Consider the following 15,723-nt stretch of genomic DNA (forward strand, 5'->3'; position numbering starts at 1 on the left):
TCACTCACATAATCCCAGTTTATCCCCAAGGCATCTCTCTACCCCAGGATTGCTGGAGTAAAAGACATCCATGATTACTTTCTTTGCTGCATTCTTTCTAGAATATGCTAACGGTCAGGATTTATGTCGAAAGGTGCTGCCAAGAAACCTTGCCCTTCCCCTTGTGGAAGTCTCCAGTACCCTGGGGCTCCCTCCTATCTTGGTGCACTCAGACTTGGTGCTGACGAACTGGACCATGAGGAATCCTGAGAGGTAAGAAAAGGAGAGAGAGCTTTGGATTTCAATGGAAACTGAGTGGGGGGCAGTCTTGTGCGCTGTACTCTCCCTGCCAGAAAGGTGCAGGCTGTTCCAGCTATTTTACGATTAAAGATGTCCATATTTATTTTCTGCTATATGGTTGCAAAGAAGAGATACACTTGAAAGAAGTTTAAAAATCGCAGGTCCCAGAAGTTTCCTCTCAACCCACATTGAATACACTGGGGCAGACTATTTTTATTTGCTTGCCTCCATATCAAATTGAATTTCTCAACCTGACCTTAAAGCTCCTGCCTATTCAGGCTTCAATCATTCCCTGACATGTCCTCCATTCAGGTCAATTTAGCACCAGGAACGTCAGTAAATGGTCATCACACAGAGATCATAAATGAAGGATTATGTCTGAATCGAGAGTAAGTGCTTTGGGCATGTTGGATTGAAATTTGATTAATAATCCTATCTATTCTTCCAAGCTGGCATCATTCCGTTGACAGTTGGCTTGGGGGTGTTGGTATTTGTCTAAAGAAAAAAATGACATCGATTTTTAAAAACAAGAAATCCCAATAAATACAATGGGATGGAAGGGGTGAAGTATTAAGTTTCCCTTTGAAATAAGTTTTACAGCCAAATTTATTTCAGGCTGCAGATGGAAGAGACAGTACTTTTATGACTTACTTAAATAGCTAAGGGGACGTCTAAGTCAGATGTGAGGGAGAACTTCCTTAGTATAAGGGTGTGGGTAAACACAGTATTGCCAGAGATAATGGTGATCTTTTTTTAAAGAAAGGCTTATAAGCCCAGGCCCGATAGGTTGTGGGTTTGATTCCTGGTTAGGGCACATATGAGAATCCACCAACTAATGCATAAATAAGTGGAACAACAAATCAACGTTTCTGTCTCCCTCTCTCTCACTCTCTCCCTTTCTTTCCCTCTAAAATCAACTTTTTAAATTATTTTTTAAAAAATAAGGAATTAAATGCTTAATAAACAATGTAGCAAAAAACTAATTTATGCGCCCCTTGGAGTGAGATTGGACCATCTCATCCATCTAAGGACTTCTGAGCCCTGGGATTTTGTTTTTTATAATTCTGAATTATGATCTTTGACAAATTCTGCCTTAATAACAAAATTGGTGACCAGTTTTCCCATGGAAAGGTGCAGAATCTGGCTCAGAATTTGAACAGAAATAAAAAATAAATAGATGTGAAGAAATGACTCTGTTCAAGACTTTGAATATTTAATGCACCAAATCTCTGATTCAAAGAGGAATGGGGAAGGTTGAAGGGAAAAATGGCTGGACCAGGATGTTAAAGTCAAAAGTACATCAACAAAATCTAGTTTTTCAATAGTTGAGAATGCAGGGCTAGTTTAATCCCAAAGATGCAGACACAATTTCAGGGTTCTTTGGTAATTATTTTTTAGAATCTTTTAACTTGCCTAACACAGTGCTAAGTGCGATGAAGAAATGAAAGCAAAGTTCACCCAGCACGATTAAATAACAAAACAAAGCAGTGCCTGACAAATGCCATTGTGACACAAACAGTAAACCCTTCAGAATTTCAAAGAAATCGCCTCAATGGCGCCTTTAACAATCGGGGAAAGGCTTGATGAGCCGGTGGAGCTTGATCTAAAGTAGGTGTTAAAAGGTATGTTGGAGTAGCATCCCTGCAATGAAAATAGGAGTTTGTAGTAATTGCAAAAATATAAAAGGAGCTGGTATACAAGTTGAGAATCGACTCATTCTTTGTCACACACTGGCCTGTAGTGTAGTCACAGCCTGTGAATACATGGATGTGTGAGTGTGTGTGCCTGTATGCATGTGACCCTAGAAGGCATATCTGTTTGCAAACTGATTTGTGTTTTTTTTTCTTTCCTTGTTTGTGGTTGTCAATAACTGAAATTTTACCAGACCCCTGAACATCAGGTAAGTCCTCAGAAATCCTTCACTTACTTGAGAATCCGTGCTAACTTTAAAAGATTACAACAAAACAAGGAAGAAACATACCAAATTGTGCATACAGCCTGTGAGCTGTATATAAGAGCATGCAAAAAAACAAGGCTGGAAGAAAAGGCGCCCAAAATTAGCAGCCTGAATTTAACTGTTGTTGCCTCTGCTTTGTAAGGATTAGGGGATTGACTTTCTTTACTATATTTTCCAGTCTGTACATAATAAAACAAGTAACGTGCAATGCAAAAAAAAATACAACTTCACCAATTCTTCAGTGATCTGGAAAGATCTCCTATGTCACCATAACTTCCTTAGAAATACTCTGTCACATGGACTGGCAGGTCTGGCCGAGATCCTTAAGCTCCTCTTTCCCGGAGAGCAAAATTGGCCTCTAAATTGATATTGCTTCTCCCATGACCAAAGCTCAGCTCAATGAAAGGGTTCAGTATAAACGCTGATGCTCAGAACACTGAGGGATGGATGGATGGAGTCACTTTCCTTACACGAATGTAACTGCTGGTGTTCTTGACTTAGTTTTCTTTTGTGTTTGTTTTCCCTTTCTTCTCATGCTTAAATGTTAGAAGCAGGAGTGATTTGTGGAGTAAAGTTTTTAAGTTTTATAGACTGGCTGTCTACCTGGGATGTTTGAATCCATATGGTCACAGGTCATTTAAAGGTGATTCCTCTGTACTCTATTACACAAAACAAAATAACAAGTGTTGATTATAAAGAGCACTAGCCTGAGCTATGAAACTATTCCCCACCTGGTTCTGTGACTAATCAGCTATACACCCTTGGGCAAGTTACTGTGTTTCTTTGGGCCGTATCTATAAAAGGAGGGGAGCAAGGAATTCGTTGCTGCCTGTGGCCACTGTAGCTCTCAGACTCTGTGCTCCTGATGGGAATGGTGTCATGGGCTGTAGACTAGTCCTGGGGAGAGTCAGAATCACCTGCCCACTCATGCCTCAGCTGTTCCGCTGAAGGGATGGTCTGGGACCAGCAGGGCCATGCTGGCCTTCGAGAGGCCTCCCATCCCGTGAACTTGGGCTTGAAAAGATGTGTTCTCTTTCCTTCCTGAATGCTCACTGATTCTACCCTGCACTACAGTTGTCTAACTGTGAGGGGACCTGTGGGCCATGCATCCTCCCAGTGTCCAAGCCTCTCTAACCATGTGGTCATCTCCTTCCCAAGGAATCTGGACATCCTGTTCTCATTTCCTGGGGGAGAAAGCCTGCGCGGTTTCATTCTAGTGACTGTTTTGGTGGAGAAAGCAGCAGTACCTGGGATTAAGGTATCTTTCCACCCACAGCACTTATTTTCCTAAATGAGAAATCGCTGTGAGCCTGACTTCCCATCCAGTCTCTTTCCCTTCAGGGCATGAATCAACATAGATGAGCATAGGCCTCATCCTGTTGGTTTACGCCTGAGGGAAGAGGTCTGAATTCTAGCCCACGAGATACTCCCTTCTCCCATCTCCTATAAAACCTGGAATTGACCATTTGCCCCTTCAACAAACAAGCATTGTTCTAGACAATGAAATATCTAGAACAAGACAGACATGGTTCTGGCTCCCTCAGAAGCCCTTGATGGAGTGGAGAAAGATGGGTTGATGTATAGGGTAATAAGGAAAAAAATGCAGTTTTATGGGGAAAAAAAACACATCTAAAATCTTATTCAGAACTGAAGGGTCAGGCAAAGCTTCCCAGGGAAAACGACTGTTAAAGTTAAAACCTGAGTGATATAAAGGAATTAAGCAAAGAGAGAAAAAGAGAGTGACAGGCAGAAAGACAAACAGACGCAAGGACATGCTTCTGGCAGAGAGAACTGCTGTGCAAAGCCTCGGGAAAAGGACCCATCTCTGAGAGTACCTCGCCCTGGGGGTTGCAAACTCAGTCCCTCAGGGGTCAGGCAGCTCACAGAAAGGTCAGGTTCAGTCCGACAAAAGACTGGGGCCGCAGCAGGTGACCCGCTGAGCAGCCATGCCTTGCCTACACATAATTAATTAGGTGTATGTCTTTCCTCTCCACCTTCCCTGGTAAGCATATTTTGAGTTCTTACAGTGTCCTCAGTGGGGTCACCAGTCATGGCATAAGTATTATATCACTCTCAAAAGTGAAAATATATGGTCACTTTACTTCTCATCAGTGTGTTTAGTTCATCAAAAGATACACAATGAAATAGTGGTCTTTGAATATAGCTCAGGTAAGGTGGAGACTGTGAGGAACACCTCCTGACAGAGGGGCCGAGCAGCTGAGGGCTCCATGGAGTCTGTCTGAGTTCATGAACAACAGAGCTCAGGGGCCAGGGTGCCCTAACACAAGATGCAGCCGTAGACATGATTATAATGTGTCATAAATACAGAAGAGGGAAGGAAAAAAATGATAGAGTTATGCCCCTGAGAATTATAACAAGAAGTGGTCAGTGGAGAGATCTAAAAAAACATGTCCAAGAGTCTATTCAGGAGATTCCCAGAGAGATTATCCTTTCAGGGAGACCTCACAGCATATTGAGTTTAGGGGAGCCCTGTAAAACAGTCCAGTAGTCAGAGGGCTGCCCTTCCGCATTCCCACAGCTCTGATGTTCAGCTCACTCCACTTCAGTGGACCATAAGTGAATGCTGATGGATTAACTGAACGAATCTTCTCCCCAGGCAGTTGTTCAAGCAGTGAATGCCATCCTGCAGACCAGCCACGACTCCCTGCTCCAAGCCCTGCAGCAGCTGAGACTCTCCATCCAGGACATCACCAGAACCTTGGGACTAATGCATGGTATAGACAAAGGGCCTGGAGGCTGGGCAACAGCCACGAGATGGCGCTAGTGTATTAGCTTTGTTTTATGGTAACCAATTGCTGTTCATAATAGAGAATGACCTCTTGGTCTGCAAAGACATTCTGAGGTTTTGTCCTTTTTTCTAATATTCTCTTGGGATTAAGGTAGTGCCCTCGCTCAGAGGCCATATATTTCTTTGTATGTTGAGGTCTTGCATGAAGTTTGGGAGGAGGGAAGGAAGCAAACAACAACAGGTTGTGTATAGTCCATCCAGCAATGTTAAGCTACTGTGGAGTCTTGTCCTTACACTCTCTAATGCCCTTTTTATTCTTTGTTTCTTGAATGCAACCTGAAATGATCGACCTTGGCTTTAGGCTACCATTCTGTGGCTAGTGCAGAAATGAGTTTTAATAGGTGTAGCCAGTTCAGTGGCTCACCGGTCCTGCTACTGGTTACATTTTATTCAGGTGACTATTTCCATCTCCAATGTTGGGACAACTCTTCAACTTCCTCTATCAGAAGAACTTTAAAAATGTAGTGTGTGTGTGTGTGTGTGTGTGTGTGTGTGTGTGTGTGTGGTTGTTGTTGTTCTTTAAGTGATATTGGTATATAACATTATATATGTTTCAGATGTACATCATAATTTCACATCTGTATACACTACAAAGTGATCTGCACCAAAAGTCTAGTTACCATCCATTTCCATGCAGTTGATTCTTTTCACCCAGATCTCCTAACCCCAACCTCTGTCCTCTCTGTTAACCCCCAATCTGTTCTCTGTATTTGTTTTGTTTTGTTTAGATTCCAGTATGAGTGAAATCATATGGTATTTTTCTTTCTTCATCTGACTTATTTACTTACCGTAAAACCCTCATGGTCTATCCATGTGGTTGCAGTTGGCCAGATTTTATTCTTTTTTATGCTCAGTGGTAACATATATATATCTCACAACTTCTTTATCCATTCATTCATCAGTGGATACTTAGGTTGTTTCCATGTTGTGGCTATTGTAAACAGTGCTGCAATGAACATACCAGTGCATATATTTTTTCAAATAATTAATTTTTCTTCATATTAATAACCAGAAGTGGAATAACTGGATCATATGGTAGTTCTATTTTTAATTTTTTTAGTACTCTCTATACTATTTTCCAGTAGTGTACCAGGATTCCCTTTCTACACATCCTTTCTAACACTATTTATTTCTTATCTTTTTGATGATAGCTATGCTAACAGGTGTGAGGTGATATCTTATCATGGTTTTAATTAGCATTCCTCTAATAATTAGTGATGTTGAACATCTTTTTATGTGCCTGTTGGCCATCTCTGTGTCTTCTTTGTAAAAATGTCTATTCAGATTGTCTGCACTTTTAAAAATGGAATATTTGTGTGTTTTTTGTTGTTGTTGAGTTGTATGAGTTCTTTATATATTTTGGATCTAACTCCTTAACAAGTATAAGATTTGAAAATGTCTTCTCTTATTCAGTAGGTTGCCTTTTTGTTTTGATTCTGGTTTTCTTTGTTGTGCAGAAGCCTTTTAGTTTTATGTAGTGCCATTTGTTTGTTTTTGCTTTTGTCTGCCTTACCTTTGAAGTCAGATCTACTAAAATATTGCTAAGACCTATGTCGGAGCTTATGCCTGTTTTGTTTTCTTGTTTTTTTTCCTATGAACTTTATGGTTTCAGGTCTTGCATACAAGTCTTTAATCCATTTTGAGTTTATTTTTTAGTATGGTGTAAGATAGTGGTCTAGTTTTACTCTTTTTGCATGTGGCTATTCAGTTTTTCCAACACCATTTATTGAAGAGACTGCCTTTTCTCCATTGTATGTTCTTGACTCCTTTGCCATATATTAATTGTTCATATATGTGTGGATGGTTAGGTTTATTTCTGGGCTCTCAGTTCTGTTCTAATGGTCTGTGTATCTGTTTTTATGCCAACACCATATTGTTTTGATTACTATAGATTTGTAGTATAGTTTGAAATCAAGGAGCATGATGTTTCCAATTTTTGTTCTTTTTTTTACAAAGGTTCAAGCTTTCCTTCTTCAGCTTTGCACACAAGGACATGGCCACAGTGTAGGTGTGTAGTGAGTGGGTAGGGCACAATCAACAGTAGGGGTGCTCATGGGCCAGTTTGGGGGGATCTGCAGGCAAGGCATCCCCATCAGCTCATGGGATGGTGTCTTGTTGGAACCTGTGAGACGGTCAGTAGGATCTGCATCCCTTTAATGCCCTCCGAGAGTCCTATCTGGCATTCTCACAGCTGCCCACCCCCACAGTCTTCTCATTCATGCAGCTCGCCTCAGTATTCTGGGAGGGGAGTGGTGAGAAAGAAGTGGGTCGCTGGAAGCATTCCATGCAGCTGGGAAACCAGGCACTCACTCACATGTTCTGGCTTTTCCTTGTGGGACAAATCACAGGCCATTAAGGTCTCTTTTGGTCCTGAGCCGAATCTCCCTGTGGGACGGGTGATGTAGGCAAAGTGAAATGTTCTTCTCACTCTCTTCAGTGCACTCAGTCTGGGATTTTTTTTGCTCTTGCGGTGTGCTTTGGTCTTTGTTGGGCTCCTGGACTTCCATAAAGGCTCCCTTGTCTACGGGTGCCTGTCTAAATCAGCATTCATAGTGGGAGGGAGAGACAGTAGAAAGTCTTACTCCACCATGATAATGATGTCACTCCTGCATCTTTCTGGTTTTCAGTGCATGACCTATCTTCTCTCTCTCTTGCTGTGTGTGTGTGTGTGTGTGTGTGTGTGTGTGTGTATGGGTATATATTTGTGTGTGTGTGTATGGGTATATATTTGTGTGTGTGTATGGGTATATACTTGTGTGTGTGTGTGTGTGTGTGCGCGCGCGCGCACCTGTGCCTGCACTCACTACTCATGTCCCCCCTTTTTTTTTTGTGAAATGTGTCCTTCCTTATACTACTAATGGTCTTTTTATCTTTTACTGTGGATTTATATGAATTATTGTATACTCTTAAAAATAATTTATGTTAGTTATATGCGTTACAAAATGTGATTCATCTTATTGTGTCTTTGGTTTTTGTTTTTGTTTTGTTTTGAACTCATCTTTATTGCTTAATGTATTAAAGATGTTCCTCCCTTTTCCCTATTGACCCCCTTCTCCCCAATCCCACCCCCCTCCTGCCTTCCCCACACTATTGTCAATGTTCATTGGTTATGTATACATGCATAGAAGTTCTTTGGTTTATCTCATCCCCCTTTCCCCCCTTCCTTTTGAGGTTCATCAGTCTACCAACCAATTTGTACTTCTTAATTCCTTCATCTTTTTCACCCATCCCCTAAACCCCCACCCATCTGTCAAGCAACAAAAAATTCTCAGTATCTATGAGTCTATTTCTGTTCTGCTTGCTCATTGTGTTTATAGATTCAATTGTTGATAGATATGTATTAATTGCCATTTTATTGTTTATATTTTTGTTCTTCTTCTCCTTCAAGAAGACCCTTCAACATTTCATATAGTACTGGTTTGGTGGTGATGAACTCCTTTAGCTTTTCTTGTTTGGAAAACTCTTGATATGTCCATCAATTCTAAATGATAGCTTTGCAGGATAGAGTAGTCTTGTTTGTAGGTCATTGCTTTTCATTACCTTGAATATCTCTTGCCACTCCTTTCTGGCCTGCAAAATTTCTTTTGAGAAATCAGCTGACAATCTTATGGGAGCTCCTTTGTAGGTAACAAACTGCTTTTCTCTTGCTGCTTTTAGGATTCTCTCTTTGTATTTAACCTTTGGCATTTTGATGATGATGTGTCTTGGTGTTGTCCTCTTTGGGTTCATCTTGTTTGGGACTCTCTGTGCTTGTTGGACTTGTATGTCTGTTTCCTTCACCAAGTAGGATACTTTTCTGTCATTATTGTTTCAAATAGGTTTTCAATTTCTTGTTTGCTCTCTTCTCCTTCTGGTACCCCTATAATGCAAATGTTGGCACACTTGAAGTTGCCACAGAGGCTCCTTACACTATCCTCATTTTTTTTGGATTCTTTTCTTTTTGCTGTTCTGATTGGATGTTTTCTGCTTCCTTATATTCCAAATCAATGATTTGCTTCTTGACTTTATGCACTTTACTATTGCTTCCCTGGAAAATATTATTTATTTCAGTTAGTGCATCCTTCATTTCTGACTGGTCCTTTTTTATGTTGTGATGGTCTCACTAAGTTCCTTGGAGGTCTCCCTAAGTTCTTAAAGGTCTCACTAAGTTTCTTGAGCAACCTTATAACCTGTGTTTTGAACTCTGCATCTGATTGATTGCTTATCTCCATTTTGTTTAATTCTTTTCCTGGAGTTTTGTTCTTTTCTTTTATTTGGGACATGTTTCTTTGTCTGCTCATTTTGGTTGCTTCTCTATGATTGTTTCTATGTATTAGGTAGAGTTGCTATGTCTCCTAAGCTTCGTAGGATGGCCTATTTTTGCAGGTGTCCTATAGGATTCAGTGCCACAGCCTCCCTAATCACCCCAGCTGGGCCCTCGAGGTGCACCCCTAGTGAGGACTGTACACCCGTCTATGGTAATTGAGTCTTGATTGCTGTTGGCACTCAGGCTGATCAGCTGCAAGGACTGGCTGTGCCCACTGATCACTGGTCTCTGACTACCTTGATCAGCTGTGTAGGGGCCCACCACACAGAGCAAAATTTACTTTAGTAGGGCTCTGGTACCCACTTAGTCCACTCATTGAGTGTGTCACTTATAAAGGTGGTTGGGTGGTGGTGTTTCGATGTGGTCTGAAGCTGTCCACTGGGTGTGCTGGCTCTGGGGCATGGTCAGCCACTGGCTGTGTTCTATCCAGGGCCACCAGGCATAAGCTACAAAGTGATCTGCAGATGGCTACTTCTTGTGTTGGGCTTGGAGGTGCCCAGGAAAAGCCAAGCTGTGAACCAAGGCTGGCTGCTTCTAGTGTCAGGCCTGGGGCCACTTAACAAGAAGTATGGGGCTCGCTGAGACCAGATGCTGCTTGAGAGATTTTAGGAAACTCTGAAGCAGGATCCAAGACAGACCAATCCTATGGTAAAGCCTTTGGAGACAGCTTGGGTGGGCCTGAAAGTTGGGTGGGGCAGGGCCTCAGGAAATCACCAGGGTGGGGCAAACAGTGTGAGCCAGGTTGCTGGAGTCTCAGATATGGTGGCTGTCTGCCGGCCCAGGGAAGGGCTCATCAAAGGCACAGCAGCCTAAGCCAGCGCATCTGTTCAGGAGAAAGCCACCTCACCAGCCCTTGTCTCAAGGCCAAACAGTTCAGTTATTCCCTGTATGTCTCTGGTGCCCCTCAAGCTACCTCCCCTCCATGCTCAGAGGGAGCAAGTCTGAGTAAGTCTGAGCATGGGACCTTGAAGAGTTGCTGCCTAGAGCTCAGTTCAGCTGTTTTTTACAGCCAGAAGTTATGTGTCTTCTCTTCCTGGCACTGCAACTCTGAGCTGGGCACCTGGTGTGTGATGAGGACCCCTCACTCCTCAGGGAGGACCTTTACAGCTGAGGTATCCCACCTGAGTTTTATCCACCACACGTGGGTGTGGGAGCAGCCTGTCCATGCCTCCACCCCTCCTACCAGTCTTGATGTGGCTGCTTCTTTAATTTTGTAGTTGTAGGACTTCTATTCAGCTCAATTTCAGGCAGTTCTGAATGATGGTTCTGCTGTAGTTTAGTTGTAATTTTGATGTGGTTGTGGGAGGAGGTGAAACCATGTTTACCTACATTGCCATCTTGACTGGAAGTCTTACTTGTGCCTTTTGAAAGCAGAAATTCTTACTCTAAATATAATCAAAGTAACTGACATTTCTTTAATAAAAGTCTATGTTTTATAGGAGGTCTTGCATAAGATATTTCAAAACCATAAGTCAAATACATTTTCCTGCATTTTCTTCTAAAATTGTTTTGTCTTTCTCATTTTAGTCCTTCATTTACATTTAATTATTATCTATATGTAGTCTAACATAGGGAATAAATTTAAATTCCCTTCTGTGAATTATCACCTATTTGCAATATTAACTATTTCTTATATCAGATTTTCTTAAATGACTAGATCTGTTTTCAGCCTCTCTATTCTGTTTCATTTTTTGTTTATCTTTCCCTACACCAATATCATTTGTCTTAAGAACTAGAGCATCATAGGGTTTCTCATGTTCAGGTAGAGAAAACCCTCTAACCTTGCTCTTCTTGTCTTATTTTTGAGCATTTGCCTTTCTTATAAACTGTTACCATCAGCTTGTAAATTTTATTTAAAAATCTTTGTTAAGAATATTGCTCAAAGTGCATTAAATCTGTATATTAATTTGAAAAAATGCATGGTTTAGATATCATATTCAGTCTTTCTGTCTTATGACAAAAGCAGGTAGAGAGGTAGAGACAGCATAAAAGTATTAACTAAGGTTCCTAGACAAGCTGTCCCAAGTCATGTCTTCATATTAGTATAGACTCTTCTTTTGTCATGTAACCTAAAGTTTATTCAGAGGTTCATTTCTTCTCTTAAGGCATTGATACTGAGTTTTCTTGACTTTCTTAAAATAGACAAACTTCAATTTGTTAAATTTTCTTTAATTTTTTTCAAGATAAAATAGTTAAATATCTTCTTTTCCTTTCTAGTTACATTATAATTTTATTTTAAGTGAATGCAGTATCTTTTATTTAACTAACTCCTGACTGTTGCTGGTTTATAGAATAAAATTGATATTTGAATATTAACCTTGAATATAGTACCTTGATAAACACTCTTATTTATTCTAATAATTATGTGAAGATTACTGGAGTTTTCTATATAAAAATCATATCATTTGAGAATAATCTTCTTTTGTTTCTTCTTTTACAATACATACAGCTTTTATTTCTGCTTAATTTTTGTTCTCATTCTTTATGCTAGAACTCCCAACACAGTATTGAAAGTGCTAATCCTTGTTCTGTTCCACATTTTAAAAGACTTATTTGTAATATTTTAATAATAAGTATAATGTGTACTATAGGCTTTCTAGGAATTCCTTTTCATCAGTTCAAGGATGAGTTCTCCTGTTCCTAATGAACTAAAATGTGTTATTTATTTATTTATTTATTTATTTATTTATTTATTTAATCATGGATGGATTTGCCAAAGGAAGACAATCATTACCTGAGTCATAGGGGCTGCTGAGAAAATAAGAGATGGGGGAACAGAGCGTAGGTGTGACGGTAGAAAAGGAAAATTGATGGTATAGAAATGTTACTATTTATGTGTCATAAAAAATTTTTTTTTTTCCTCAGGAATAAAAAGGAATAGGAATATGGATAAAAGAAACATGCTTAGTCACCAAGGGGCTTCGTTATATGAAGAGAGAGAACAACCTTCAAAAGTTGATGAAAAGAAACTTAGTGTACAAATATGAAAACCTGCTTCCTTATATACAGTTTTATTAACTAGTGAAATCAATTCTCCTCAAGCATCCACTTAGATTCAAAATAGCTACACAGTTAATAAATGCGAGCTCAACGTGGAGTTAAATGAATCTGTACTTGACCTGGAGTGGTGACCCCTGGGCAAGGGGCTTCCCCCTGCTCTGTCCTTTGCTGACTATTCAGAACCAGCTTGAGCATAGATGGCTTCAGTTCTCCTCTCTCGTGAAAGCCTTGCGAGAGCTGATTCTCTCTGCGTTCTCCTTAACATTATTAACTTTTTAAAAATGGCCTTGATCTCTCTTTTTGTTGTTGTTAAGTACAGAAGAGGAAGTACCAAATACCACAAATAGAAAAGGGCAGCATTTGGAATAGTTTAAAAGTTCTGTGCGCGCCCATGAGGACAACTACAGAATGAGAACATTCCATCCACCTCTTGCGTGTGGCTTTCATTCCAGGTTTCCATGCAGATCAGATAGAGAGGCAGCCCCCGGAGCACAGCAGGGCCCACGCACATGTAACCAATTGCTTTTTTTGCCTGTAGTGAAGTTCACATTCTGATTGCTCCTCCAGATTATGTAGATCCAGACATATTTTATGCAGTCATCCGGATCTTTCTCTCTGGGTAAGTATTGTTCAACTGTTTTCCTGTATGAGGTCTCTATAGCATTTTCCAAATTTATGGGGATGGAAACTGACATAAGCTTCCTAGAGTGAGAAACACACACCAAGTAACCCTTGTTAGCAAAGTAATCACCTGGATCCACTCTTGGATAAACAAAGAGGGGTACCATCTGCATGGCAAATGCCTTTAAAGGTTGCACATTTGTGTCTAGAGTAATTGTCCTTAGGCTGTCCTAGTCGATTAATTTGTATTTACCTTTCTTAGAACCACACATTGACGGAAAAGGGAAAAAAGCCCAGTGTGCCATCCACAAAGCTCAATCATTTACATTTACCCTCTCCCCTTGCTATTGAAACAGATGGAGGTATAGACAGTAGCCTGGAAGCGCTCTTATAACATACCTAGAACAGCTGGCTACCTCAAGCCATTTTCTCATATACCTGAGTCCTCTCTTTTTGTCACATGACCTGTACTTTCTCCAAAAACAGAATTCTAGTCTTAGATACATTTCTTATTTTAAATGTACTAGTCATACATTGACACGTTTTTAATGAGATTGGTTTCCTAGAGATTGGTTTCCTATTCACTTTAAGAAAATGCATTTGTTTGTTTGCTTGCTTGAACAGTGAAAAGTGAAAGGTGGCAGCAGTGGATTGATGAGGTAAAAACCGTGAAATCGATGTCATCTAGTGTTCCATGTGTATGTAGAAATAGAAGTGCTATTGATAGAAAGAATCCGAAGCTGCACCTGGATGTAAGAAGAAACATGTCAGATACCAAAATCAATAAATTTACTGATTTAGTGGTATAATCCATTGGTGCAAGAATAGTGACAACAAGTACTAAGTATTTCCTATAGATTAAGTCTAGAGTATGAGAAAGTGACCCCCCCCCCCCAGAGGCCGGCGTGGGTGGGGATCATATGTTATAGGGTGCAGAGAGTAAAAGCAAGAAGGTTTCTGCAGAATAACTTGAGAGTAATAAGTGTCTAGTTTGTGGGAAAAATAGGTGAATGACAGTGTAGAATTGGGAGTGTGTCTCAGAATTCAGACCTTCATTCCTGAAATGCCCCCCAAAGAAATATCATATAGACCTCTTCTTGTTCTCTCTCTGTTTTTCATGTAGTCAGGGTCAAAACAAGATCTGATTGTAGAAAAAAGATTCTAGCAACAAATAGTAAGCAAAACATGTAAATGCACTTTTGTAGGATTAGACAAAAGAAAAGCGGGTCATTTGAAAAATGTTTTAAAATAGACTGGGATTTAGGAAGCATCTAATTCTGAAAAATCTCTTTGTACTTTAACTTAGTTTTCTTTGTTACATAACAAATGACCACAAATGTAGCAGATAAAAGCTACACACATTAATGATTTCACATTTCTGTAGCTCAGAAGTCAGGGTGAGCTCATCTTGGTTCTCTGCTTAGGGTCTTAAAAGGCTAAGGCAGGGTATCTGCTGGGCTGAGCTCTTAACCCCAGATTCTGGGGAAGAATTCACTCACTCAGGTTTTGGGGAGAATCTAATTTTCTGTGGATTTGAAACTGAGGTCTTTGTTTCCTTGTGGATTGTCAGACAGGATCTGCTTTCAGTCTCCAGAGGTCTCCAGAATTCTTCATCACATGGTCTCTTCCAACTCAGCAGTGACTCTTCCTATCCTTCTAGTCTTTCAGACCTCTCTGACTTCTCCTTCTGCCACTAGCCAGAGAAAATGCTCTGCTTTTAAGGTCTTATTGATTAGATTCTGCTCACTTAGATAATCTAGAATGACTCCCTGTATTAAGGTCAACTGATAAGTAACCTTAATTACATGTGCAAAGTCACTTTGTCTTGTAATATTATTATATCGATAGGCATGATAGCTCATAATATTAACAGTTCAAGGAATTAGAATGGGAATCAGGGGGCAACATTGTTGGGATTCTGCCTATTATGTTTAAATGAGCACCAGAAGGTGACTTTGTTTCATTAAAATAAATTCCAGGTCAATAACACATTTTATCTGTGATCTACATAAATGTCTCCCCTCTGCTTCTGATCCTCAATAATATTTCCCATGTAGCTAAACAAGTGACCAATACCAAATCCTAAGTGTATTGATGAGAGCAGATGACCTAAAACATCTGGATTGCTGACATTTCCCAAATAGGGTTGTTGTGAAAAACCTAAAAATTTAAATCTGCTCCTGTATTCTTGATTTTTGTCCTTTGTTTGATTTATTATTTTTGTTTACTTTTTAAAACATTTTTTATTGAGGAGAGTTGAAAGATTTCATCTGCAGATGAATCACATTCCCTTTATTTCCCACTCAAATTAAATTTCTCAGGGAAGTTAATAGCCCCTGTGGAAAAATAATGTCATCTCCTTCCTTTCTTTTTTTTTTTTTCTTTTAAATGTCTGCTTTTATTAAGTTCCCTAAAAATATGCCACAAGAAAGGCTAAAAATAATCTTGCCTACAGAGATTTGAAAGAAAAATAATTCCTTTCCTTCACAAACAGCAGATTGGGCCTGAGAATGCATGGGAGCAGTCCGCAAGTCCTTTCCAGAAACTCAATTTCCCTGCCTCAGACTACTGTCATCATAGAGAGAGAACATATGGGATTTAAAAGAAGATGCCCTCCTCTTACCTTTTTGACTTTCACTCTGTTATTTTCTCTATTACCTCTTATGTGGCTTCAACATATCTTCTTCAGGTTGGGGCACGAAAAGGAGACTGATTGATGTCTTGGCCATTTGAGCATTCGAAGGCTCTTTT

General features: G+C 40.0%; 1 protein-coding gene across 1 annotated transcript in view; it reads left to right on the forward strand.

Moving 5' to 3' along the window:
* Positions 1-15,723, forward strand: part of IDO2 (indoleamine 2,3-dioxygenase 2) — a 50,305-nt gene that overhangs the window by 28,274 nt on the left and 6,308 nt on the right. The window contains exons 4-8 of the mRNA XM_036250613.1: positions 134-252; positions 2,165-2,179; positions 3,395-3,494; positions 4,854-4,971; positions 12,919-12,970. Of these exons, the coding sequence (XP_036106506.1) occupies positions 134-252; positions 2,165-2,179; positions 3,395-3,494; positions 4,854-4,971; positions 12,919-12,970 (404 nt within the window). The remainder of the gene's footprint in view (positions 1-133; positions 253-2,164; positions 2,180-3,394; positions 3,495-4,853; positions 4,972-12,918; positions 12,971-15,723) is intronic.

This window comes from Molossus molossus, unplaced genomic scaffold, assembly GCF_014108415.1.
Source record: "Molossus molossus isolate mMolMol1 unplaced genomic scaffold, mMolMol1.p scaffold_m16_p_9, whole genome shotgun sequence".
NCBI lineage: Eukaryota > Metazoa > Chordata > Mammalia > Chiroptera > Molossidae > Molossus > Molossus molossus.